General features: G+C 53.7%; 1 protein-coding gene across 1 annotated transcript; it reads right to left on the reverse strand.

Moving 5' to 3' along the window:
* Positions 1–1,121: 1,121 nt before the first annotated feature.
* Positions 1,122–27,744, reverse strand: CATSPERG (cation channel sperm associated auxiliary subunit gamma). The gene is made up of 29 exons (XM_047078124.1): positions 27,201–27,744; positions 26,257–26,540; positions 26,116–26,169; positions 22,019–22,163; positions 21,637–21,763; positions 21,381–21,453; positions 20,085–20,240; positions 17,526–17,697; positions 15,210–15,347; positions 14,140–14,199; positions 13,821–13,940; positions 13,247–13,351; positions 13,015–13,144; positions 12,393–12,504; positions 11,260–11,418; positions 11,057–11,169; positions 10,071–10,323; positions 9,748–9,807; positions 9,467–9,665; positions 9,241–9,362; positions 9,036–9,116; positions 8,889–8,945; positions 3,933–4,089; positions 3,666–3,729; positions 3,402–3,497; positions 3,013–3,102; positions 1,899–1,991; positions 1,710–1,809; positions 1,122–1,627 (listed from the first exon to the last, which is right to left on the reverse strand). Exons 1-29 carry the CDS (start codon positions 27,670–27,672, stop codon positions 1,343–1,345), a joined length of 4,077 nt encoding a protein of 1,358 aa, XP_046934080.1. The 5' UTR covers positions 27,673–27,744; the 3' UTR covers positions 1,122–1,342.
* Positions 27,745–27,915: the final 171 nt, after the last annotated feature.

Consider the following 27,915-nt stretch of genomic DNA (forward strand, 5'->3'; position numbering starts at 1 on the left):
TCTTCTGCCCAGGTCTCTGGACTACTGCCTCCCTGGGATCTCTGCTCCAGTCTGAGCTGTCCTCTACAGGAGTATCTTTCTACATTTAACCATATCCTTTGGCCTTTCAGCTCTGAGTACTCCCCTGATAATTTCCAAGCTCCAAAACATGACCTCAGTGGCCTTGCCTGCTCTGGAGCTATGCTATCTCATCACGGACAAGCTGGTCCAGCTGTCTGCCCTAATGCCCCTCAGAGTATGCGTCCCCTGGGCCTCTACTCCCAGACAGGGGAGTAGAGGGGTATGGTCAGAGAGCCTCCATAGTCACTTCACCCAAGATCTCTGGGGAAGCTGACGTTGAGCTTGTTAGGTGGACAGGGGGTAGAGTACAAGGTGCAGTTGTTTTCTTGGGTTTTTTGGCTTTTGGTGTTTTGCCTTTTGGTCTTTTCCCTTCTTGACAGCGCATTTTCCTTACAAGGACTGTCCTTCCTCACACTTAACCAAGAGGTTAGGGTGGGACTGCCCTCAGCTCCAGGGGTGGGCTCCAATTGGCTTAAACCTCTGGCAGCGTGAGTAGTAAAGTGGTAAGCTCAGGACCCACCCCCATCCAATCTGAGTGACTGACTGGGACTTGCCTAGGAATGTTGGGCTCCATCCCCTTCTTCCTCTGGACAATAAAATATGCGGATGTGCAGCCTCAGACTGTGAGGGGGGCGAGCCTGAGGTTAGAGACCATACTCAGAGAAGGGAAGGTCAGGGAAAGCTACAGAGAAATGGAACCAGAGTCCTATAGACGTTGAACTGACATCAAACTGACCTGAAGCCTATATTATTAGAACCCATAAATTACCATTTCTATGTAGGCCATCTGAGTGAAATTTTTGCTACTTGCAACTAAATCAAAAATCCTAACCTCTCCAGAGTGCCCTCCTTAAGCTAGACACTAAATAGAGATTGGAATTCAAAAGACTTAATGACCGGCACTAAACCTGGGCACTGAACAATCAGAACATACTGCAAGCCATAGCAACACGCCTGGGTCACAGAAGACCTTGCTGGAGAGTAGGGAGGTTGCGGGCCTCCCGAGGAGGGGCGGAGTCGACAGGCACACACACAAGCCGCTATTTACCAGGTGGCCCAGAAGGATTTTGACTTTAATGACCTATATGGCTGTGTGGTACAAACTAACTGAACGTGAGTCCTTACAAGGGCCCACGGCTAATCCTGAAACGAGGATTTAGGTCTGAAGAAGTGAAAGTTGACGCAAAACAAAAAAGGGCCTGGGATGGGTGATAGATGCATTTCCAAGGTGGCCCAGGAAGTGAGGGAAGAGCACGGGTGGAGATGGGGGCAGGCAAGTGGCTCAGGTAACCAACGGCTTCTTCTTCCAGGTTTGCTCAGGTGCACGCTGGTTCGCCTCTGCCACTTTGGAACTGGCACTGGAGCCGACTCTGGAGCTGACCGTGGATCTGGTCTCAGATGTCCCGCTGCAATTTCTAGAAGGGGAAGTGTAGGTGTAGTAGGACTCTGACCTGATGATGTTGTTGATCTTCCAGCGGAGGCTGTTCCAGGCCTTCACCATAACAGGCAACAGGAGGCAGAAGATGATGTAGAGGGTCACCAGACCGATGAACACGCTGGATGACACCTGCAGACGCCGCACGACAGGCTTGGCTGGGCGGCCTCAGGGCCCCATTCCCCCAGCAGGGCAGCTCCTCGCAGCCACTCACCATGAGGATGAAGAAGGCCCGCTTGGCACTGAGTGGCAGACCGTGGATGTGCAGCAGGAAGATGAGCTGGTAGTCACAGTATGTGCTCTTGTCCACGCCTCTGAGGGGGCATGGGGTTCAGGCCTGGGGGAGGAGTCGGGCCCCCCATAGGAAGCCCCCAAGTCTCCCTGGGACACATGCCTGGCTCACCTGTTGCTCACCAGCACCTTGAAGAAGAACTCAGGGGCGAAGATGGTATGGGGAATGGTGTCATAGCATGGGGAGTTCTCCAGACACAGCCACCTGGGGACCCGAGTTCAGGCAACATGCGACACAAATCATGCTTAGCACAGGCCAACCTCTGATTCCTCCCTCCAGCCCACAAACTCTGGGTGAGCACCAGAGAGGTGCGACCTCATTCCTTCTTCCTTGATTCGCTCCTTCATTCGTTCATCCAATAAGACTGACTCCGTGCCTACCACGTGACAGGCTGTTGACTCACTCATTTCCTCCTGTCTTAACGTCTCTATCTGTGATTCCTCCATTAGTGTATGGATTGCGTATCTATCATGTGCCAAGGCCTCGTTTATTCCTTGCTGCTCTCATTCCTTCATCCCACAAATATACCTTGAGTGCCTACTGGGCACAAAGTCACATCTCCGTTCATTTATTCTTTCCTTTATTCATTTATTCGATAAATGCAAGTTGAATACTGACTAGGGGAAAGTTGTTGCTCCACTCATTCATTCGCTTCCCTCATTTGCTCATGGCACCATTTTCTTCCTTTCACTGAATCAAAAATCGTTGTTGAGTCCCTATATACTAATCTGTCCCTCCATTGTTTTCCTCATTCATCATGACCGCCATTCAAATCCCAATACATGCCTACCATGACTGAATGAATGAATTTGCTCATTGTCTCATTCAACAAATACTGTTTAGTCTTATCAGGACCTGGACCTATGAGGGAGACAGACCACACCAGAGACAGTGACAGCCGAGAGGGGTCAGGTTCAGATGGGGCAGGCACAAGCAGAGACGTGAGGGTGACAAGGGGGAAATACAGGAGGACGTGGGAGCCAACACCCCATTCAGAATGGTCAGAAAAGCCCCCCACCTCCCATGAAGGGACATCTGAACTAAGGCCTGAAGAAAGAGTAAGAGGGCCCAGCACTGCAGACAGTCAGCCCCATTTGAGGAACACGAAGACGGTCAGCCGGGCTTGAGGCTCAAAACATCTCCCAGAGGCAGAAGGGATGCACAGCCCAGGCAGATTCTGGGCAGGTGGGGGATAAAGGGACCAGCAGCCAGGCCGTGGACTCACTCGATGCCCAAGCTCTGATGGGACATGATGTTAAAGGCCGAGTCCTTGGTGGTCGTTGTGTTCTTGGTGGTCCAGATGAGGCTGTGAGTCCTGTGCAGGACCGTGTAACCTTAGTTGGGGAGGGGGGCGGGGAGAGGGGAGCCCCGTCTCCCCGCAGGTGCAGAGAGAGGCTGGCTCTGTCAGCGGTGGAGGGAAGGGGTAGGGGGAGCCTCAGGGGGGCGGGGCCTCACGAAGTGGGGTGGGCGGGGCAAGCACAGGAGCCTGCTCCTGGGGCAGGGCCCCAGACACCGAGGTAGGTGGTGCTTGCCGCAAGGGTGAGGTCTGTGGCTGGGAAGCAAGAGAGGTCTGCAGGAGGAGGGCGGTTATGGGCCCGGGTCCCCAGGAATTACTTGTCCAAGGGGCTGTTGAAGCGGTAAATCTCCTCCTCGCTGTATTCCCTGATGGTGTCCAGGGTGGGCCCGCCGCCTACCACCTTCAGCACATAGCTGCCAGGTCAAGAGGTGCGGGGACTGGCTTCGGTGTCCGGAGTCCTGCGTCACCTCTACCATCCAGCCCGCACTCTGTCCCCCTACCCACTCCCACACACACACACACACACACACACACACACACACACCAACGCCCGTCAGTCGCTGGCTTGGCTATGTCTTTACCTGCCCTGAAAACTGCCCGAATCTCCCGTCACCAAGTCTTGGATCAAGAAGAAAGGGTAGAAGACTGTGGGGTCGGAGGGAGACCAGGAGGCAAAGAAATTAGCTTTTGGCCGGAGAAGTGCAGGATGGAGGGGAGGAAGGAGAGAGGAGAGGACCAAGGGGAGGAGCGGAGGAGGAGTGAGGAGGTGAGCAAGCAGTGAGGGAAGGCGGCCGAGTGCTGGGGACAGAGGACAGTGAACAAATGAGGCGAGGGGACTGGACACGCACCATCACGAAAGAGGAAGCAGGGCATCTCGGGGTCCACCCTCACGCAGTCAAAGTAGTGTTTGTTCTGCAGACGATTGTACTGCAGGGTGTAGGTGATGTCGAAGGCCAGGCGCTTGCCCGGAGGGCAGCCGATAAGCACTGGGACCATCAAGTTGCCCTAAGTGGGAGCAGAACGGCCCTGGGGAGGGGGGACCCGTTGGGGGGTGCTGGACGGGGAGGACACCCTTCCCCCCCCCCACAGGACCACTTCCTGCCAGGCTCACCCTCACCATTGCCATTTGATCGTTATTATTATTAAAACAATACCCTAATAACTGCAAAAGTTTATGTAGTTCTTACTGTGTACAAGGCACCGGGTGATGTTCCCAGCACTTCGAACTCAAATTTAACCCTCAAAACAAGCCTGGCATGGTGGAGTATTAATATCTCCATTTCAGAGATGGCAAAAGTGAGGCACAGAGAGGTCAAGCCATTTATTCCTCACCCAAAGCTAGGCCTGTGATGGTAGAGATGGAATGGGAACTGAGATAGGTTGGTTCTGGCTGCCTCCAGCAAAAGACGCGCAAAACCACTAACACCCATACCTGTGGAGCGGCCGACCCCTAGGCGGACTGCACCGGGCTCAGGTTGGGCCTGAATTCTCATAAAAGAGAATGGGGAGGAGCCTGGGATATATGAGGGAAGCGGAGCCCAGGATGGGGGTCAGGGGTCAGGGAATTCCTATGACGTTGTCTTCAGAATGAACAGCCTCTGGCCCATTTCGGGGGTAGGGTCCAAGGGTTCTATCCAAGCGCCAAAGGGACATGGGCATCCAAAGACTGTGGCCTGGGCTTGACAGTGACTGGAGAGGGGTTGGTGGCCATAGAGGAAGCAGCACTTCCCATGCTAGGCCTGGGCCCGAGATTTTACCGCTCTCAGCCACTCACTCACTGGGAGGTCTAATGGGCATCTCAGATTCAGTTTATCCACAACCCATCTTTGTTAATGGTACCTCATCCCTCCATGTTCAGGCTAAAATCTTGTCCTAGAAACCTCTCTCTCTCTCTTTCTTACCCTTATACCATCCAGACGTCCAAAATGCTAATCTCCCCCATGCTCCCTGCCTGCTTGTTTCCCCCTAACCATTCGTCACTTCTGACACACAATATCTTTTGTTTCTCTTCCTTATTGTCTGGCTCTCTGCTGTGGGTTGAACCGTGTGTCCCAAAAAGATATGTTGAACTCCTGATCTGGTGCTTGCCGGGGTGGCCTAATTTGGGATAGGGTCTTTACAGGTGTAATCAAGTTAAGATGAGGTTACATCAGATTAGGCTGGGCCCTAATCCAAAGACCAGCATCCTTATAAGAAGAGGGAAATTTAGGGGCGCCTGGGTGGCTCAGTCAGTTAAGCCTCCAACTCTTTTTTTTTTTTTAATTTTTTTTTCAACGTTTATTTATTTTTGGGACAGAGAGAGACAGAGCATGAACGGGGGAGGGGCAGAGAGAGAAGGAGACACAGAATCGGAAACAGGCTCCAGGCTCTGTGCCATCAGCCCAGAGCCCAACGCGGGGCTCGAACTCACGGACCGCAAGATCGTGACCTGAGCTGAAGTCGGACGCTTAACCGACTGCGCCACCCAGGCGCCCCAAGCCTCCAACTCTTGATCTCAGGTTCGAGATCATGATCTCTCGGTTCGTGAGTTCGAGCTCCACGTTGGACTCTGCCCTGACAATGGGGAAGCTGCTTGGGGTTCTCTCTCTCCCTCGACTTTTGCCCCTCCCACACACGTGCACATGCACACGCGCGCGCGCGCGCGCGCGCGCGCACACACACACACACACACACGCACACACATACTCTCTCTCTCTCTCTCAAAAGAAATGAATAAACTTTTTCAAAAAGTTAAAAAAGAAGAAGAAGAAGAAGAAGAAGAAGAAGAAGAAGAAGAAGAAGAAGGAAATTTGGATGCAGGCACACAAGGAAAATGCCTTGTGAAGACAGAGGCAGAGAGGGAAGTGATGTATCTAGAAGCCAAGGATTGCCAACAGCCGCCAGAAGCCAGGAGAGAGGCCATGCAAACAGAGACTCCCTTGGAACCTCCAGAGGAAACCAACCCTCATTTCACACTTCTGGCCTCCAGAACTGGGACAGAATAAGCACTCCAACTTGTGGTAATTTGTTTCGGCAGCCCCAGGAAACAAATACACTTTCCCTCGCCAGAACACGAGCTTCACAACGCCGGGAATTCTGTTTTGTTCACGGCTCTAATTCCAGCACCTAAAACAATGCTGGCATGTGGTGGGCACTCAGCCAGCACCAGTGGAAGGAATGCATAAGCTCTGTGTGCACCAAGTGAAATCTATTCCCGGTCTACCCCCTTGACGCCAGCCTGTTCCCCCATGGAGGGAGGCCCACCTCTGGGGCCTGCTGAGAGATGCTCCCAGCCTTTATTCATCCAGCCAAATTTGATTGAGCACCTATTTTTTTTTGTTTATTTATTTTTGAGAGAGAGACAGAGCACGAGTGGGGGAGGGGCAGAGAGAGAGGGAGACACAGAATCCGAAGCAGACTCCGGGCTCTGAGCCGTCAGCACAGAGCCCAACGCGGGGCTCGAACTCATGAGCCGTGAGATCATGACGTGAGATCATGACCTGAGCCGAAGTCGGATGCTTAACTGACTGAGCCACCCAGGCGCCCCGATTGAGCACCTATTATGTGCAGATTAATTTGTTCTTTCCTTCATCCAACATATTTACATATCAGGGACCCATGGTTCATCAATTAGCTTCAGTCTCCATTTTTTTCCCCAGCATTGGGAGCCAGAGAGAGGCTCCAAGACTTCCAAATACACACCCTCTGGAGGGCCTGGCTGGCTCAGTAGGTTGAAAGCGGCTGACTCTTGGTTTTGGCTCAGCTCATGACCTCACGGTTAATGAGTTCGAGCCCCTCATTGGGCTCCATGCTGATAGCGCAGAGCCTGCTTGGGATTCTCTCTCTCCCTCTCTCTCTCTCTCTCTCTCTCAAAATAAATAATAAATATTCTGTTAAAAAAAGTACTGATAGGTTTTCTTCAAACTTTAATTTTTAGATGGGTAACATGGTCACATGCACACACACACACACACACACACACACAGTGAAAAGTTTCACTTCCATTCCTGTTCCCCAACTGTCCTGCCTCTCCTCCATCCCCAGGGGAGCAAACCACTATAAGGACTTTCTCATTTATTTTCCCACTTTCTTCATGCAAATAAAAGCCAGTGTGAATATATGCTCTCAATTAACCTCCTCCATGCTAATGGTTTATACAAACTGTTCTGTACCCTGCTTTTTTCTCTTAAGACTAAAAACACTTTGGGGTGGCTGGGTGGCTCAGTTGGTTGAGCATCGGACTTCAGTTCAGGTCACGATCTCATGGTTGTGTGAGTTCGAGCCCCGCATCCAGCTCACTGCTGTTAGCAAAGAACGCTTCGGATCCTCTGTCCCCCCACTCTCTGCCCCTCCCCTGCTTGTGCTCGCTGTCTCTCTCTCTCTCTCTCTCTCAAAAATAAATAAAACATAAAAAAAAGAATAAAATATGTTTTGGAGACTATGCCATATCAGTATATGGAGATCTTTGTTCCCCCGCCCCCCAACTTTTTTTTTACAGCTGCATAGTTTTCCATTGCATGGATGCACCCTGATTTATTTAACCACTTCCCTATTAGTGGACATTTAGGTTGTTTCCAACCTTTTGCTGTAACAGTATGTTACAGATTAGATTCCCAGAAGGAATCTGTTGGGTCAAAAATAAGGACCTTAACTTTGACCTTCTGGGGTTATGATAAAGAGGAAAATAATGCATATCACTAAGGATATCAGGAAACACTTATTGGATGCTGAGGTCAGCCACTCCTCCCTGCTCTCCTCCCTCCCTGCAAAGGAGTTGGGGGCTATTACAACCTTTTTTTCATTATTAAATTTTTTAAAGTTTATTTCTTTATTTTGAGAGAGAGAGAGAGCATGAGCAGGGCAGGGGCAGAGAGAGAAGGAAAGAGAGAATCCCAAGTAAGCTCTGAGCTGTCAGCACGGAGCCCGAGGTGGGGCTCAAACTCATAAACTGTGAGTCCTGACCTGAGCGGCAATCAAGAGTTGGATGCTCAGGTCATGATCTCGCGGTCTGTGGGTTCGAGCCCCACGTCGGGCTCTGTGCTGACAGCTCAGAGCCTGGAGCCTGCTTCGGATTCTGCGTCTCCCGCTATCTCTGACCCTCCCCTACTCATGCTCTGTCTCTCTCTCTCTCAAATAATAAACATTAAAAAAATTAAAATAAAAAAGAGTTGGATGCGTAACTGGCTGGGCCACCCAGGTACCCCTACAACCCCCATTTTCCTGTCCTGGGCCATACCAAGCCAGGAGGGAGGAGCAGCAAGTCTGTCTGCTGGTGAGTGGGCAAGGAAGTGGGTGAGAACAAGCATCTGGGTGAGGTCCCTCCTTTACCACTTACTAGCTCCTTGGGTTACTCTGAGCAGATGTTTGCACATCTCTGAGCCTCAGTGTCTGTCTCTGTGCAAAAGGGACACTGCATGTGTGAGCAAGCGAGGAACTAAGGACCCCATGGAGTGAGGAACGCACATGTGAGTGGGGAAATGAAGAGTCACATGTGAAAGAAGGGCCAAGCTGGCTCACATGACTCCTTTGTGCCATTTGGGAACAAAAGTCCTGTATCGCAGATGCGTTATTGCCCCCTGCAGAAAAATATTAGAAGGAACATACAAGCCTGGGTGCAATCTATACAACCACAAAGGCAGCCCTTTCAGCAAACATGAGTGGATGAAAAGAGTGAGTGGATGTGTGGGTGGGTGAATGAACGAAAAGGAAGAAATTATGAATGCATTAGTGGGATTTCCCAGGGGAGACTCAGAATCAGTCCTGTTGGGTCTCGACCCAATCCCTTCCCTCCTAGCACAGGGCCCAGTACTCCCAAAGTCCAATACTTGCATGCGGGGTCCCTGGTGTGTGTTCTGGAAGCAATGTCCGACCGCGCCCGCCACCTGTGGGTAAGAGCCGGTGATGATGGTGGGCCCCGCGGGCTCGGTCTTTTCCCTCCTCCCGTATCCCTCCCCTCCAGACTTGGACCGAACCTTGAGCAACATGGAGGTCTCCAAGAGGTGATGTCCACTAAGGCCCTGGTCAAAGCAAGACCTTTTATCACTGAGCGTAACCTGGGGTTGGGGGCAGAAATGAAGGCGTCAACAACCCTGCCTGAGGACCCGGGGACGGTTAGAAAGGTGCCCGGCGCCGGTCGCTCCGCCCCCACCTCGGCACGCCCTCCCCGCGTAGTCTCACCCGGAAAAGCACCGAGTTGCGGTTAATGAGGAACTTCTGTCTCACCACCGCCTCAATGCAGCCCGGGTCGGCCAGCACCACGCCCAGATCCACTGTGCTCTTCAGCTCTTCGGAGGTGAGCACTGCAAGCACCGGGAGGGGTTAGGGCCTCGCCCCGCCCCCAGACCCCGCCCCCTGGGCTCGCAGACCCCGCCCCTCGAGCTCCACTCCGGCCTCCGCCACAGACCGCGCTCGGGTGTGAACTCCAGCGACTGCCCCCCGACCCTCAGGAAGACGGAGAAGACGTAGCTGGTGCCCTTGTCCAGGAAGATGCGCTCGGGCAGCTCGTAGTCGGCCTTGAGGTCGTAGATCTTCTCGTAGCTGGCCATGTCAATGTACACGTTCCCCGGGCTCTGCGAGTTGCTCGCCAGATAGAAGTAGTAATCCTGGAGGACCGGATGTGGGGCAAAATCAGACCCGGACGGCGGACACCGCCCCCACCCCCGACTCCCAGCCCTCTCCACGCACCTGGTCCTGTTTCTTGTTCGACCAGCGCCAGGTGGAGTCGTGCACCGGGTCGGCGTACGGCTGCGGGGACGACCGGCACCGTGAGCGGGGGCAGCGGTCCCCAGGCAGGCGGCATGCCGGCCGCTAACCCAAAGCCGAAGCTCACAGCCCCTGGCCTGCCCCCGAGCCCTACGTCCAACGCCGCAGCCACACTCCTAAAGCCACCTCTCCGAGGCCCTGCTCGCCCGCTCCCCCTGCCCCCTTAGCCTCAGACTCCCCCAGGCGGTTCCGGCCTCCACAGCCGTTCTCGAGCCACGCAGCCCTTGCTTTCTAAGCCTCCTCACCCCGCCTCGGACCAGACCCGGCCCCCGCCAGGCGTCCACCTTGTGGTAATCGGAGTGCAGACAAAGCAGGTAATAGACGAGCCCCTGGTAGACTGCGAGCGAGTTCTCGCTGTGGAAGCCCGAGGGCTCCACGACGCGCGGCGGACGCGCCTGGTAACGCTCCTGGCGCGAGTAGACTTGCGGGTTGGGCAGGTCCCGCAGGCGCATCACCGAGAACGGACAGAAGTTGGTGAAGGAGAGCGTCAGGTGGCTCCTGGGTGGCGGGGGGGGGGACGGGAGGGGGCGGCTGACTTTTCCGCGAGCCCCCCAGGTCCGCCTCCCATCTCTGCGCTGCCATCCGGGTCTAATCCAGCCCTGACCCTCCTGCTCAGCCTCAGCCCCCGGTGAGGGACGTCCCTGGGTCCCTCAGGCGGGCGTTCTGGACCTTCTCCTAGACCTCCTCGCCATTCCCAACTCAAGCCTTCTTCCACCTCCTTTCTCCCTGACCCCTTTCCCAGCTGCCTCCCGGGCTCCTCTCAGGTGACCAGATAGATCATTACTGAATGCAGTTGCATCTGGCCATGCAGTCCCTCCTTTTAGTCCCATCATGGCTCCCCAGGACCCTCCCTGTGACCACCAGGCTCACCTTGTCCACCCTGCCACCAGCACCGCACTCTGTCTGCACTGTACTTTCTCTCAGTCTTGAACGCCCAACCTCCTTTCCTCCTCAGGGCCTTTGCACACGTGGCCCCTCCTGCCTGGAACCCCTTCTCCATCGTGTCCCCCGGCTAACTCTTCCTCACCCTCTAGCTCACAGCTCCGGTACCTCTTCCTCCTTGAAGCTCTTCCTGATGCTCCCACCGCCCTCAGTCTCAGTCAGGCCCCTCCTTGGAGCCTCCAGAGACCCTAAGCTCCCCCATCACAGCCCTGGGGGTGGCTCCCTCTCTCTCCTGGAATAGGGGCTTTGTGTGGGCCGCACCCAGCTCTGTGGTCCAGTATCTTCTCACCCTTGCCGCTCAAAGAAGTAGTGATTACTGAGCTGCTGGTACATCAAGAGCTGCTCCACGGGCACATGCCTCTTGACAAGCTGGCCCTGCTGGTTTTTCATCAGATACACTAGCTGCGGCAGGAAGGCAGGGCCGGGTAAGTTGGTGTCAGCCAGCCGCCCTGAGGCTCCCCCATGTTCCCACGTGACCCCCCCACCTGGCACCTGGTACAGCTTGGTGTCTTCATAGAAGAGGGTGACCATGGTCTCATTGGGGGTGTAGACGGAGGACTGGTGCATCACCTGTAGGTTGATGTGCACCTCCCAGCCCCTGGATGGGAACAGCTTGTACATCCGGTAGCTGCCTTCCAGGAGGTACCAGATCTGGGGTGCGACAGCCAGGTGGGTATGTGTGAGGGCCGCGGGGACCTCTGGCCCCACCTCTCCGCCCAGCGTGGTGGCCCCATTCTCTGGGAGTGAGGCCAGGTAAGCTCGCATACCTTCTCTCTGTAATGCCATCTCGACTTCCCACAACCCAGCCACCCCTGCTTCCAGCCCCCGCTCGCCATAACCGTCTCCAATGTTTCGTTGGCTGGAGTGGCTATGACTTGAAACTGAAGCGTTCCTAATGTATACACCCCCGCAGGCCAGGGTTCCTAGGGGCAAGCCCTATTTTCTCCTCATTCTGCACCCTCCAGGGACCCACCCTCCCCTTGGCCTCAGTTTCCCATCTCCGCACTGATACCCACCCCCCCAACACATTTGACTCTAGACCTCATCCCCTTCTGAGACTCAGCCCGGAGGAGTCCGTCCAACCTTAGGGATGTCCCTCCTCCACGCAGCCTCCTCTTTGAAGCCCTCCTAGGTACACACACACACACACACACACACACACACACACACACAGATTGAATTGGAAGCTGGGCCCCACCCCTTTCTGAATATCTGTCCTGAGATACTATCTTCCCCACTGCAGCCCTGCCTCCCCTGAATCGTTACTTTCTGGGAAACACTCTGTCTTCCCAGTTGGCCTGTGACCCTTGAGGGCAAGTCCACGGCTGACCCAGTCACCACTGTATGCTTGGCGCTGGGTCAGGCATACAGTGAGCACTCAATATTTATGAAATGAACCACATGATGGAAAGAAAGAGGGCCCTCTGTGGAAATCAGATCAGGGCTCTGGGTCTTTAACTCTGCTGAAAGACTTTGGAAGGAAACACCACTTCTCTTTGAGTTCCAGGGTCCTCGGCTGCCCTTCCACGGGATCCCTGAGGACACTTCCTCCCCTGAACCCTTTTCCCCTGACAGAGGGAGAAGGGAGACCGCTGGGGTTTGGGGAGAGGAGCAGGGTACCCCACCTCCTCAGTCTCTGTGACAATAGCCATGTCCCCACGGAACGAGTTGACCAGGTACTTAATGGACTGCTCCTTGGGGAAGTCCGCCAGGTAGATGAAGTTTTCATAGTTATAGCTGCGGGGGCAGAGACGGGAGCGAGGGACACCCAGGCGAGGCCCCTGGAGGATATCTGCTTCCCCCAACTCCAGGCCTAACATGACCCGAGAACTGTTTACTCAGCTCTCTGCCAGCCTTAGGAGAACACGCAAGGAAGCCTGGGATTCCAGGTCCTGCTCCCAAGCCTCTGGGTGACCCGCCCATCTGGAGACAGGAGCATTTGGCCCATCCAGCCGTTTGCCAACAGCCCCTAAGTTCCTGAGGGGTGCAACGTGTCCGAACCTTTCCCCCAGACAGTGCCTTTCACACAGCTTGGGTCCTTAACATCAGGTTTCATTTAAGAAAGGCCTCTCAGATCTTTAAAATATCAGCTTCCCTATCCTAGCCCTAACCACCCCCGCAGCCCGTGTGTCCCCCATCCCAATCCCGGTAACTTCTGAATTTAGGCATGCTCTGACAACTTGATGGCTTCAGAAAGGACCCCCGCCCTAATGGGGCTGAGAAGGCAGAATACGTCCGGCCTCGTACCTCTGCAGGAGGAAGTTGCCCCAGATATACAGCAGGTTGCTATACTGGTTGTAGAACATGCCCTTGGGTACCATCAGGAAGGTGGTATGAGACTCTGTCCCTAGGAGCATCAGAAACTCCAGGCCCCTAGCTGGCCGGGGAGAGGCAGAGTGGACACAGCAGTGAGGGGAGGGCCATCCAGGTCCCTCCGGCCCTCATCCACTTTTCAGGCCCCCCTGCCTTCCCCTCCTACCGTCAGGGATGAATTCCGGGATGGTGTAGAGGATGGCCAGGTGATTACCGACTACAACCGGGGGAGAACGCGGCAAAACCTCCTGAGGCTCTGAGCTTTCAAAACCTGAAACTGGGCAAGTCACCAGCCTCCCACCCCCTCCCAAAAGCCCTCCAGTGGCTTCTCATCTGGGCCTGTTAGCCCTTAGGGCTTCTTTAAATGCCTATGTCAGGGCACAGGACTTGCCTCCTCTGACTTCTTGGCTGGAAAGTACAGTGTGCAGCCTGCACAACTGTACCTGGCAGCCCTATTCTCTGTTCAGGTAAAATAAAATTACATCTCCTCATTGTGAGCCACTGGGCCCTTTCAGATTTGACTTCTGCTCCCGTCTCCAATCTCCCGCCCTCCCTAGTCTCCCTCTGTTCCAGTCACATTGGTTTCCTCTGTTTCTCCATCCCACCAGGTCTGTTCTCCACCACTACCCCTTACCCAGGACCCGCTGTCTGCCTTAGCATGGATCCCACAGACCGGCAGGAGGTTCACAATCTGGGCTTCTGCCCCTTCCCACGCAGCCCCCCAACAGCATCCCAATTACCCAGGTCGTAGCTGACCACCTGGAAATACTTCCTGGTGGTGGGGTCTTCCATCTGCACCAGCAGCAGTAGATTGTAGTCTCCAGCAATGAACACGGCCCAAATTATGGAGCAGTTCATAACTGGGTAGGAGGGGGCCGGCTCAGAGCAGCCCTGGACCCGCCCCTCTCCCTGGTCTCCGTAACCCTCACCCCCTCCCTGTGACTCTCCACCCCTCCCAAGACACCGTTCTTCACACGGACCTCTCCCCCCCCTTCCCTGCTCTGCCACACCCTTGATCCCCACACCCGCCCGCCGCAGAGGTCTCTGGGAGCTAGGTACCTTGTAACCCTTCGCACACAGACCGCTGCCGGGGCAGCAACTCGAAGGACACGCGGCCATCTGCGGAGCAGGGCAGGGCGGTGCTCAGGCCCTTCCCAGCCCATCCGGCATCCCACCACGCCAGGTCTCCAACCGTCCAGGGTGGCCTGGTGCCGGTGCCTCCGCCCCCTTTAGTCCTTGGGATTTCAGGGGGGCGGGTCTCACCCTGACCTGTCCCTCACTCACACCTGACCTACCAGAGTAGGTCTGTCTCTGGCCACAGTAACTGGCTCAGGTCCGGGCACACACCCAGAACGGGCCAATCAGAGCGCACCCTGGATTCCTTAGAGCTAATGGAAGAGGCTGCTTTCATTCTTCTGGGGTGACTCCACCTGCGGGACGTGTGAGCCCCAAGCTCCTGGGACCATCTTTAGCCCCCAGGAGAGGGGTAGCTACCTGAGAATGAGGCCAAATCTCAGGGTTCATAATAATAAACCCTTTTAGAGCAGCCACCGTGTCCCTAACACTGTTCTAAGACCTTTACACACGCCAACTTATTTAATCTTTACATCAACCCAATGAGGCAGGTGCCAATATAATCCTTAGCCCTATTTTGCAGATGAGGAAAACGAGACCAAAAAGAGAGGTTAAGTCACCTGTCCAAAGCCACAGGTGACTTGGGTCGGGTGTGTTCAAGCGATCTCTCCCCAGACTTGTGCTGTAATCGCTGTGCTACGCTACCTTGCCAAGAGATAGAATCCTGATGACATACCCTGGGGGCCCCTGGATCTAGCCACGCCGGAAGTTGGACTCTAGTCTTTTCACTTATTTAAGTCTACAAATTCTTTATGCCTAGACGGTTTTTGGCTTGGGCTTCTGTCCTTTGAAGCCACACACGTCATGAAAGATATGTCACACACCCAAGTCCCACCCCTATAGATGCATGAACCCACTCCCACTCACAGGGACGACCTCCAGCCTGGGACCCCTCCTGAAGGCGCCTGGTGAGGGATGAGCGCCAGAGGTTGGAATTCTCACAGATGCCAGGGTATGGACTGGTCTCTTGGGCCGCCAGAGGCCCCAACCCTTACCTGTGATGGTCCCAAAGTGGACGTAGCCTTCCCGCTTGCCAGTGGTGAGGGCCATGACGTACTCTGAGCCATTGCTATGGGCATATACGGGGCACAGCTTCTTGATGCACTCGTTGGCCAACACACGAACCCAGCTCCCTGTGTGGGGCCAGCACGGAACCTCAGACCCATGTCTATAGACCTGGGACCTGACCCTCATCCATATTTCCACGGCCTTAATGGCTATTCCGTGCGGTGTCTGAGGGGCCCCTGGCATAGGGCCCAGTACCTTTGAGTAAATCCCTCTTGCTCATACTCTGTCCACGATGTATAGATTAGTCTAACCCCGCCCTCGTATTCCCCTGGCCAGAGCGGTGGGTTCAACTGAGCATGTGACCATGCCGGACAAATCAGAGACAGTCCTGGCTCGCAACCACTAACAAAGAGATGCTCTTTCCTGGAGCCCCTGAAAGGATAGAAGGCCACAGTTGCTAGGTGGAGGGGGGCAATCACCAAGGCTATCACAAGGAGGGGTCTGTTTAAGCTACAGTGAGCACCTAGATCCAATTGTACCTGAAATCAAGTGCACCTATTGAAGCCAAAAACACCCTCTTCTTTCTTTCTTTCTTTCTTTCTTTCTTTCTTTCTTTCTTTCTTTCTTTCTTTCTTTCTTTCTTTCTTCCTCCCTCCCTCCCTCCCTCCCTCCCTTTCTTTCTCATTGTCCTTCTTTCCTTTTTATTTTCTCTCTCTCTCCCTTTCTTCCTTCCTTCCTTTCTTTCTTTCTTCCTTCCTTCTTCCCTCCCTCCCTCTCTCTCTTTCTTTCTTTCTTTCTTTCTTTCTTCCTTTCTTCCTTTCTTCCTTTCTTCCTCCCTCCCTCCCTTTCTTTCTCATTGTCCTTCTTTCCTTTTTATTTTCTCTCTCTCTCTCCCTTTCTTCCTTCCTTTCTTTCTTTCTTTCTTCCTTCCTTCTTCCCTCCCTCCCTCTCTCTCTCTCTTTCTTTCTTTCTTTCTTCCTTTCTTCCTCCCTCCCTCCCTTTCTCTCTCATTGTCCTTCTTTCCTTTTTATTTTCTCTCTCTCTCTCCCTTCCTTCCTTCCTTTCTTTCTTCCTTCCTTCTTTTCTTTCTTTCTTTCTTTCTTTCTTTCTTTCTTTCTTTCTTCTTTCTTTCAGTACGCTTCATGCCCACCAGGGAGCACAACACAGGGCTTGAACTCACAACTGTGAGATCAAGACCTGAGCTGAGATCAAGTCAGACATATAACGGACTGAGCCACCCAGCAGCCCCAGCACCCCTTTCTTTGACTTAAGTCCATTTTAATTTGGTTCGTCCTACTGTCAATGTCCTAAGTGAGAGAGGGAGAAAAATGAAGCTGTTGGGAACGGGCCTTAACTAATGAAATGCAGGTTATAATACGAGTTTCTGTAACCCTATAAAGTGACATCCCTCACTTAGGGGGGAAAGCTGAGAAGAACTAGAAAGGTTGGGTATCATTTAAAAGATAAGGCTGTGCTCGGATTCTGTGTCCCCCTCTCTCTCTGCCCCTCCCCCGCTCACACTCTGTCTCTCTTCTCTCTCTCAAAAACAAATCAACGTTAAAAATAAATAAATAAAAGATAAAGCTGAATCAAAATCTCTCTTTTTCCTCGTGATCAGTCTCCTTCAGGCTTTTCCTCTGCAATTGCCCGTCCTACTTTCTCTCTGCCTTTCTGACCCTCCCGGCCTCTCTCCCATCCCCCAAATTTCTTTTAACCTTTTAAGTTTATTTATTTATTTTGAGAGAGAGACAAAGAGAGAGCACAAGCGGGGTAAGGGCAGAGAGAGAGGGAGACAGAGGACCTCAAGTGGACTCTGTGCTGACAGCAGAGAGCCCAACGAGGGGCTCGAACTCATGAACCGTGAGATAATGACCTGAGCTGAAGTGAGACATTTAATTGAGCCACCCAGGCACCTCCCCAACTTCTCTTTTGCTATGCATCTCTCTTGGCATGTCCTTCTCTGCCTTTCTGACACTGTGTGTGTGTGTGTGTGTGTGTGTGCATGCACATGTCTCTCTCTCTCTCTCTCTCTCTGCTCCCTTCTTTCCCTCTCACACCTCCCTCTACCCTCTGCTCGCTCACAGGTCCAGAGGAAAGCCTCACACCAGCATATAGAGGGTAGGAAAAAGCCATATAGGGTGGGTGGTGACCATTAAGGACCTTGGAAAGTCCTTCCAACGCCCCCCTCCCCACCCACGGCAATTCCAGTCCCGGGGGCATCCAGTGGATGGGTTCCCTGCGGCGCCCCCCCTGGGACTCCCACAGGCAGGACCCCTTGCCTGAGATGCCAGGGACCCCCTCACCACTGCCTTGGTTGCTCTCGTGGAGGGTGACATAGGTGCCCGTAAAGTAGTAGACGAGCTGGTTCTGCCGAATGAAGAGAGTGCTCTCGGTGGCGATGGCGTCGTAGATGGTGGCAGTGAAACTGGCCTGAGGGCAGTAGAAGGAGCCTACCCAGCAACTGTCAATGTTCAACTGTGGGGGAGCGGAGTCAGAGTCAGCGGTGAGCAGGGCTGCCTCGGCTCCCCACCCCCCCCCCCACGGCCTGACTTCAGGGGACACAGCTGCTCTGAAAACTGCCTGGGATGGACAGACACCTGCCCCCAGGGCTCCCTCCCTGCTCACCGTCAAGTAGTACCTTGTGGCCGCACTTCCCTGACAAGGGGAAGGAAAGCAGGTGACCCAGGACAGAGCCAATTGGGACTCTGTGTTTCTCCCCAGAGTTTGGCAGTGCACAACATACTCAACGGTGCAAAACAACCTCAGTCCCCCAGGTCACGGTCGGGGTTGCACTTATGTGGATCCCAAAGATCGCATGCTTGGCTCGGGGCACATGTGAAACAACCCTATTTTACCTTGAACACGGCTGGCTGTCGGGCTGACGCCATCTGAGCTCACTGACCAATCGCTAGCACTGGCGATGCTCACTAACGGTGGGAAAGCACCACCAGTGGAGCGTTGTTGCCTAAAAGGCTGAACTAAAATCCATCACGCTTCTAGAGCCCCACACCAGTTTCCGGGCAAAAACCATATGGGGCGTTATGGACCGAATTGTGTCCCCACTCCCAATTTCTAACCCCGCCATGAAGGAGATAGTTAAGGTTCCCTGAGGTCACGAGGGTGGGCTCCTAATCCTCTGGGACTGGTCTCCTCATGAGAAGAGGGAGAGACACCAGAGATCTCTCTGGTTGCTCTGGTGCGCACAGAGAGAAGGCCATATAAGCACTTGCTGCCAGCCGGGGAGAGGCCTCTCCTGGCACCTTGATCTTGGACTTCCAAGCCTCCGGAACGGTGAGAATGTAAGTTCTTGTTTAAGCCCCACGGTCTGCGGTGTTGTTATTTACGGCAGCCTGAGCCACACAGGGGCCAGAGGAGCAAGTGCATCCACTCCATGAAGAAGCCTGCGGCCAGATCCCATAGGATGAAAGCCCTGGTGCTTTCACTGCTTGGGAAGAAGGCGGTCGATGAGGGGAAGCGGGCGGAGCGGGATGCAGGCGTACAGGTGGGAAGAGTACAAGAGCCTTAACCAAATGCAGTGTGTTGGTTCAGACACTTGCTTCAAACAAACCGACAACACACCAACAACAAACCGACTCTCAAAAGACGTTTTTAGACGACACACAATGGCCGGACGCATGAGAAGGTGCTCACCACCGCTCGCCATCGGGAAAATGCCAATCAAAACCACAAGGGTGAGGCCACTGTGGAAGACAGTACGGAGGGCCCCCCAAAAATGAAAAGTAGAACTAGCCTATGATTCGGCAATTTCCCTACTGTTTACCCAGAGAAAATGAAACCACTAACTTGAAAAAATATATGCACCCTATGTTTTATTGTAGCATCATTTACTATAGCCAAGATATGGAAGAAGTCTGGGTCCGTTCATAGATGAACAGATAAGGAAGACGTGATACACACACACACACACACACACACACGCACGCATATGCACGTGAAATCTCACGCAGCCATAAAAAGATGAGACCTCGCCACTTGTGACAACACGGATGGACCTAGAGGGCATGATGCTAGTGAAATAAGTCAGACAGAAAAAGACAAACACCCTATGATTTCACTTACATGTGGAATCTCAAAAATAAAACAAACGAACAAAAAGCAGAATGATACCTGTAAACACCGAGAACAAATCGGTGGTTGCCAGAGGGGAGAGGGGTGGGGGGAAGGGGAGGAGGAGACACAGGCTTCCAGTGAGGGCATGACTACGTCACAGGAATGAAAGGAACAGCATAGGGAACATAGTCAACCAATGATACCCTGAGAGCGTCGGGTGGGGACAGACGGCGGGTACCCTTGCGGTGAGCACAGCACATGTAGAAACACGTCGAGTCGCTATGCTGTACATCTGAAACTAACGTGACATTGTGTGTCAACTAGATTCGGATAAAAACTTTGAGATATTTTTAGGTAGCTGGCGAAAACGGACTAAGACCCTGCTAGAAGGTATGAAAGGGTTATAGCTGATCTTGTTGGGTATTACAATGGCATTGTTGTTTGGTTTTGGCGAAGCACTCGTTCCGTGTCCGACTGACGTGAACCATCCTTACGGTGATTCCATGAGACAAAACAGAAATATCGTTTGCATTTTGCAGAGGGGGAATCCGAAGCTTGGGTGCGTGAGATCACTCGGCCCGGGGTCACACAGCCAGCGGGGAGCCGAGCCAGGATCTGGGGCCAGAGGGTCTGGCGGCAGAGGCTTGTGTCTTCCCTTCACGCTCTCTGCCTCTCGTGGGAGCTGCTATGGCTTCAGGGACTCTTTCCACAGCTCCGGGGCCCACTCTGGAAGGGCTGAGGCCCAGCACCTTCAAGAAGCCCCAGCCCAGCGCCTTCCCTGCGCCACTCACCTCCACGAGAAAGAAGTCCGTGAAGCTGGTGTCAGTCAGCAGGACGGACTTCTCATCGGGAATGCCACCCAGGATGAGCACGGGTGTCTGGTCCACGGTGTGCCACAGGGGCCTCGACGGGACATTGATGAAGTACCGGGGTATCAGATTGAAGATCTGCCGGGGGAGGGGGGCGGGGGGCGGAGGGCTGCTCAACACTCCGCCTACCCTCCATGGCTCCATCTCGTTTAGGGTAAGAGCCAAAGTCCTCACCTGACCCATGAGGCCCCACACGATTTGTCCCTGTCCCCTCCCTGACGCCATCCACCACCGCTCTCCCCCTGGCTCGCTCTCTCCCAGCCACGTGGGCCTCCTCACTGCTTCTCAGGCTCCCCGGGCACATGCTCACCTCCGAGCCTTTGCACTGGCCGTTCCCCGTATATGAAATGCTCTCCCCCAACTATCTACGTGCTTCCTTCCTCTCTTCCTCCGAGACTTTACTCAAATGTCCACCTCCTCAGTTGTGCCTTTCTTGACCATTCCATTAACCGTGCGATCCTTTCCTGCACAGACCTAATCCCCTTGCCTCTGAACGCTCTCCAGAGCACTTACCACCTTCTCATCTACTCTGGAACTTACTTGATTGCGTGTTTGCTATATGGTGTCTGTCTCTCCCCCTAGAATTTCAGCTCTATCTGGGTCTGTGTGTTCACCGAACGAACTGCTGAATGAATGAATGGATGGATGCACCATGATCAAGACTCTGGATGCAGGAGGGGCGCCTGGGTAGTTCAGTTGGTTAAGAGTCAGACTTCTGCTCAGGTCATGATCTCCCAGCGTGTGAGTTCAAGCCGCGCATCCAACTCGCTGCTGACAGCTCAGAGCCTGGAGCCTGCTTCAGATTCTGTGTCTCCCTCTCTCTCTGCTCCCCCCCCCCCGCCCCATTCACACTCTGTCACTCTCAAAAATAAACGGTAAAAAAAATAAAAATAAAAAGACTGTGGGTGCAGGAGACAGGCAGACACAGTTTCAAGTCTCCTTCCATGTGCTGACAGACTGTGGGCAAATGGTTCCATCCCTTTGGGGCCTCAGTTTTCTCCTCTTCAAAATGGGTTTGTGAGAGTACCTTCCCTCCCGGAGTCATTGCGAAGACCGAAGGTGATTGCGTATTTAGTGGAGCACTCCACCGGGGGCCGGGCATAGAGTGAGCACTCTGTAAGTGGGGTCTCCCGCTTGTGTGGGAAGTAACTGGGGCCCCGGCCTACTGTCTTTAACCCACGTTTTCTACCACGTTTCTCTACCACCTGGGCCCCTCACCTCGTTTCCCACAGTGAATTGGAGCGTGTTATCTTGCTGTTTCTGCAAGAAGCCGTTGATGTTCACGTGAAACCTGGCAGCAGGGGTGGGGCAGGGCACAGGTGAGGGTTCCGGTTTCAGGGGCTCCTGCCATAGCTCACAACCACCTCCCTACCCTGCTCCCTCCCTTTGGTCTCCTCCTGGCTTCTTCGGGGATCTGGAGATTAGGAGGACCCTCCCAGAGTCTACCCGCTGCCCTGGACTCGGGAAAGGGCACCTTTTATTTTGAATGAAGGGCCCCAGGCCATTGCTGCTGACATCCACGTACATGACCACACTGCCGTTCTTGATGGGCATGGGCGTGTACCAGCTCATGGCACACACTTCCTCTGCGTTGCACCGCTCTGCTGGTTGGAAGTGGGCACTGAGGCTGCCGGGCCTCCCAGTGGCCCCCCACCAAGGCCGCAGACCACTGGGATCTCCCTGTAACTCCTCGTGTCCCTGCTCCAGGTCACAGACCCCACCGCGGCCCCCTAAAACCTCCATGCTCCCGCCAGGCCACGGGCCCCTCTGATGACATCAGCCTCCCGCTGAGGCCCCCAGCAAGCTCCCCACACCCTTGCCAGGCCACGGCCCCTCCGGGTGCCCTCCAGGCTCACCTTTGCTGCGGAAGGGGGCTCCCTCCATCTGGATCTGTAGCTGCTCTATCTTCCAGCGATGGAAGTTGACTGGGGACTGGAAGGTCACCAGCACCAAGGGCTTCAGCCCTGTCAGGTGGCCTTTGCGGACCTGGGCCTCGGAGGACTGAGGGCAAGGTGGCCCCGCAAATGTGTCTTTAAGAGAGGTTCTGGGTACCCCTGCCTTGAGCCCACCTTTAGCAGCCCATCTTCTCGGACTGGGTGGGAGAACAGTCTCCACCATGGGAAGGTCGGAGAACAAGGTGTAGGCCGTGTGCTGGGGAGGTGACAGACCAGGCTAGGAGACAGGCAGAGGGCCCAGGGGCTGTGAAGGGAGTCAGTAGGTGTTGCTGGAGGAGGTGAGGCCAGGGCCATCATCCTCAGACAGGACATGGATGTAGGAAACACTCAGAGAGTGACGGCATGGGACGTGCACAAATGAGAAAGTGGGAATGAGCCTCCCTCACTCCAGGGGTCCCAGTCCCACCCTTGAGGCTTTAGCCCCCCTGTAGAAATCTGACTCTGCCATCCCCACCAGTCAGAGGATAGCCAGGTTTGGCGGCCGGGGCCTGTGGGTGAGGGGGGATGGGGCAGTTACACAGAAAGGAACGGGGGAGGAGAGGAAGGAGACAGTCAGGACCAGCTCTTGGAAATGCCAGGACCCTCGCTGGGTGGAGAAAGGCAGTCAGGGCTTAGGGTGCAGAAGAAAGGACAGAAGGAGAAGGGTGTGCCAGGTGTGTGGAACAGCATGAACAAAGGCTTGGAGGCAGCCCCAAGAAAAAGGTGCATTCAAGACGCTGTGGGCGGGGGGTGGCCTATGAGACCAGGGAGAGAGACTTAATGGGTCCAGCCGCCTTTGCACAGCCCTTTATCCCGAGGAATGCCTCGGCCAGGCCCCTGTCAACCCTGCCAACGGTACCTGTCCCGGCCCTATCTCCGAGTTTTTCAACCACAGGGTAGCAGGTGTTGGTGAGGCAGGGATCTCCTGTAGGCAGTGACCCTGGTCCTGTCCACCCTCAACTCCTGCCTAGACCCTGAGTCAGCCTGCTCACTGTCTCCCTGCCCCTGCCCTGCCCACCCACCCTCACATAGCAGGAGGGAGCCTGGGAACGCTGGAGTCCCATCGGGCCCTCCTTTGCTCAGAACCTCCTCAGAGTGGAAGCCGAGCCCTCCCTGTGATTCGCGAGGCCCTCATCACCTCCCCGCCCCACCTCCTCCCACTGTCCCCTCACTCATGACTCCTCACACACAGCAGCCTCTGTCCTTCTTTGGGGCCATCACACTAGCCATTCCCCTGACCTGGGATATTTCCCCCAAGTCTCCGCATGGTCATCCTTTTCATCACTCAGGTCTCTGTTCAAGCCTCTTCAGAGACCTTCTCCAACCACCCTGTAACACCCTCCTTTCTAACATAGGACATTTTATTTTCTTCTTCACCCCGATGACTCTCCAGAAATTATCTTATGTATTTATTTGCCGATCGCTTCCCTGGTAGCCTGAATCCATAAGGAATATCTAGCCATGTTGTTAATCATTATATCCCCCATGTTGTTAAAAAAAAAAAAAAAGAATCTGACTCATTGAAGGTGTTGAATGGCCAGAGAAAAGTATTATTATCACACTTTTACAGATAAGGAGAGAAGATTCGTGGAGTAAAACTGTCTGCCCAGGGTCACACTCTACAAACTTGTTGCTAGCATTCACGGAGCCCTTTCTATGAACCAGGCACTGCGCTCAGTGGCTCTCACATATTTAATGATTTTGTCGAGTGGGTATGATCATTATTGCATCCTTGTTAAGGACGAGGAAACTTTGGTACAGAGAAGTAAGTAATTTGCCAGAGATCACAGTTATTAGGTGAGCTGGGATTTGAACACGGGCAGCCCAGCTCTGGAGCCCACAGTATTAACTATCATGCTACACTTCCTCCAAGGAAATGTTAAGTCAATGGCAGATTCAAACCCCGGCCTGCTGCCACCAAAACTTCACTTCTAGGCCACAACCCTCCACTGTCCACAAAAAGCTTACTTGGGCCAAAACAATCTTGGAAAAGAACAACAAAGTTGGAGGACTCAAACCTCCTGATCTGAAAACTTACTACAAACCTACAGTAATCAAGACTATGTGATACTGGTATATGGGCAGGCATACAGAGCAATGGAACAGAATTATACCCAGAAGTAAACCTTTACAGTTATGGTCAAGTGACTTCTGACAAGGGTGCCAAGACAATTCATTTATACATATGGTAGTGGGATAACTGGATATTCATGCAAAAGTTGGAACCCCTACCTCACACCATACACAAAAAGTAACACAAAATGGGTCAGAGACTTAAATGTAAGAGCTAAAATGAAAAGACTCTTAGAACATGCGAGTAAGTCTTCATGACCTAGGCATAGCCTTAGACAGCACCAAAAGCACAAACAACAAAAGAAAATACTGATAAATGGGACTCATCAAGGTTAAAAACTTTGGTGCCATCTTATGATATGTGAATTTTATCTCAATAAACATAAAACCTTTGTTCTTTAAAGGACACCATCAAGAAAGTAAAAAGGCTGGGGCGCCTGGGTGGCGCAGTCGGTTAAGCGTCCGACTTCAGCCAGGTCACGATCTCGCGGTCCGTGAGTTCGAGCCCCGCGTCGGGCTCTGGGCTGATGGCTCAGAGCCTGGAGCCTGTTTCCGATTCTGTGTCTCCCTCTCTCTCTGCCCCTTCCCCATTCATGCTCTGTCTCTCTCTGTCCCAAAAATAAATAAACGTTGAAAAAAAAAAAAGAAAGAAAGTAAAAAGGCAACCCACACAATGTGACAAAATGTTTACAAATCATACATCTGATAAGGAACTAGTATCCATAATACATAGAGAAAGTTTACGATGCGACAATAAAAAGACAAATAACCCAGGTTGGCACCGAATTTGAATAGATATTTCTCCAAAGAAGATAGAGAAGTGGCCAGCGAGCATAGGAAAAGATGTTCAACATCAGTAGTTATGAGGGAAATGCAAATCAAAACCGCAATGAGATACTATCTCACACCCACATCTTTTGGCTATAACCAAAAGATGAACAAGTGTTGGTGAAGATTTAGAGAGACTGGAACCTTCATACGTTGCTGATGGGAATGTAAAATGGTGCAGGGGCTTTGGAAAACAATCAGGCAGTTCCTCAGAAGTGAAACAGTTAACATTTGACCCAGCAAGAGAACTGAAAACATATGTCCACACGAAAACTTGTACCACACATCTTTATAACAGCATTATTCATAATTGCCAAAAAGATAGATAACTCAGATATCTATTGATTAATGGATAAACAAAATGTAGCACATCCTTACAATGAAATATTACTCAGCCATAGAAAGGAAATACTGATACATGCTACAGCATGGATGAGACTTGAAAACATGCGAGTGAAAGAAGCCAGATACAAAAGGCTGCCTATTGTACAACTCCGTTGACATTTAATGTCCAGAATAAGTAAATTCATAGGAACAGAAAGGAGATTAGTGGTCTCCAGAAGCTGGAGGAAAGGGGTACAGGGTTTCTTTTTAGGGTGATGAATGTGTTCTGGAATTAGATAATGGTAACGGTTGCACAACTTTGTTAATATGCTAAAAACTGGGGCGCCTGGGTGGCGCAGTCGGTTAAGCGTCCGACTTCAGCCAGGTCACGATCTCGCGGTCCGGGAGTTCGAGCCCCGCGTCAGGCTCTGGGCTGATGGCTCGGAGCCTGGAGCCTGTTTCCGATTCTGTGTCTCCCTCTCTCTCTGCCCCTCCCCCGTTCATGCTCTGTCTCTCTCTGTCCCAAAAATAAATAAACGTTGAAAAAAAAATATGCTAAAAACTACTAAATTGCACACTTTAACTGTTGAATTTATGTGAGTTACATCTCGATTTTTTTAATGGCAAAAAAAAAAAACAAGCTTACTTGAGCACCTACTATGTGTCTTGTGGGATACTGGGAACCTTCTTGAATCCTTAGGGTCCCCAGGGTCTGGTGGTGCCACCACTATTAAAATGTTACAGATTGGGGAAACTGAGCACACACAGAATGAGTTCACTTCTGCTGCACTCACCTCTCCACCGCAGGAGTAGTTGATCTTTAGGTAGTATGGGAAGCCCAGGTATTTCTGCAAGAAGAGGTTGGGCAAATGTCCAGAGCCCAGTGGGGTGCGGATCCATGACCTCTCCCATTCACCTGACCCCAGTCCCCTCACCTCGTTCTGGTCGGTGGGTGCATCCACCAGCAGGCTGAACACACTGTCCAGCGTCTCCAGGGGCTCTAGATCAAAAAAGCGGTCGCTCCTGCCTTCCTCGCCTACCGCCTCGAACTTGATCAGAACAACGTGCCAGATACACTCCGGGATATCCTCCTTTGCCCACAGCCTCCCCGGTGCCAATAGCACCGCCAGTAGTGCCCACATGGCCCGCAGGACTCGGAGTTTCGGCCACGCGGGGCCAGCAGGGTACATCGCGGGGCAGCGCGCAACGTGGCTCGAACCTGGAGAATGGGGGGGTCAACACCCGCCAGCAAGACTGCGCCGGAAAGCCGTCTTCTGAGATGCTACCACGCTCCTGAGCTTCCCCTGGCGCTTGCTCCTGGCCCCACCTCTGCTCAGACTTCTGGCCCCACCCCTGCTCTTTCTCCTGGTCCCACCCGTGCTCTTGCTCCTGGCCCCTCCCCTGCTCTTGCTTCTGGCCCCGCCCCTGCTCTTACTTCTGGCTCCGCCCCTGATCTTGCTTCTGGCCCCGCCCCTGCACTTGCTTCCTGCTCCGCTTCTACTCCAGACTTCGCCCCTGACCAAGGTGCTGTATCTGCTCCTATTCTTGATCCCACCTCTACTATTAGTCCAGGTCCCTCCTCTACTGTTGCTCCTGGACACGCCCCTGCTCCTGGTTTCGCCTCGCCTCCTCGCTTCACCCCTTAACCTCGCCCTGTAGTTGTTCTTTGCTCCGCCTCTGCTCTGCATCTGGCCCCTACTCTTCACCGGGTCTCGGTTACTGTTTCTGACTTTGTCTGTGCCCCACCTACTTTCTCCAGTCCTGCTGCTCCCTCTGGTCGTGCACCTGCACTTGCACTTGCACCTGGTTTCGCCCCCACTTTTTGCCCCGCCCCCCCACATCTCTTCGCATCTCCCCTTTCTCCTGGCCCGGGCCCTACCCTGGTACCGAGTCCTGTATCTAGCCTCTCCCTTCTCCGGATCCTCGGCCCAGACCTTCCCCACGCCCCGCTCCTTTCCCTGTCCCCGCCCCTTTTTCTCTCCTGGAGTTTGCTCCTCCCTCTGCTTCCCCGCCTTGTCGCGCCCCTGTTCCTCGACCCATCCTAGCTCTTCGACCCGTTCCTTATCGACCCGCCCTTTCCCCTGGTCCTTGGAGAGCTGTTCTTCTCGATCCTGCCCCTCGCCCCGCCCCCTCCTAAAGCCACGCCCATCCCCCTTAGAGACCCTCTCTTTGCCTTGGGATCTCTTCTCGCCACTGGCCTTCCCTTCGCCCCGCGCCTTCTCCTCGCCCTGCACCTTTTTCTCCTTCCACCCCGGCGCTACCTTGTCGGTCAGCACTTTCTCTATCCTCACCTTCCCCCCGAGACGCGACACCTTTTCACCCCACTCTCTCTTTTCACGACACTTTTCCATGCCCTGGACAGCGACCGGCTCTACGCCCCGCCTCTTGCAGCTTCGCCCCTACTCATCTCTCCGCTTCTGGGCTTAGCCTTTCCCTGCTCGTCGCTCCGCCCTTTCTCCGCCCCTCCCCTCCCCTCCGATGCTCGGTCCCTGGACTCCCCTCCCCTTGTTTGCCTCTCCCCTTCTCGCCTCCACCCTCCCTCCCCTTCTCTCCGCCCCCCGCCCCCCGCATCCCTCCCTGGGGTGGCCCCAGGC

This window comes from Lynx rufus, unplaced genomic scaffold, assembly GCF_022079265.1.
Source record: "Lynx rufus isolate CCGP_SWC_20201006 ecotype Redwood Valley unplaced genomic scaffold, mLynRuf1.p SCAF_16, whole genome shotgun sequence".
Lineage (NCBI taxonomy): Eukaryota > Metazoa > Chordata > Mammalia > Carnivora > Felidae > Lynx > Lynx rufus.

Excerpts from the sequence above, each read along its gene's own strand:
- CATSPERG (XM_047078124.1), bottom strand. The coding sequence starts at position 27,672 with ATGGAAAAGTGTCGTGAAAAGAGAGAGTGGGGTGAAAAGGTGTCGCGT. Across the intron at positions 9,117-9,240 it reads GCAACTCGGTGCTTTTCCGG|GTTACGCTCAGTGATAAAAG; the intron begins GTGAGACTACGC and ends CCCCAACCCCAG. Across the intron at positions 8,946-9,035 it reads AGACCTCCATGTTGCTCAAG|GTGGCGGGCGCGGTCGGACA; the intron begins GTTCGGTCCAAG and ends TCTTACCCACAG.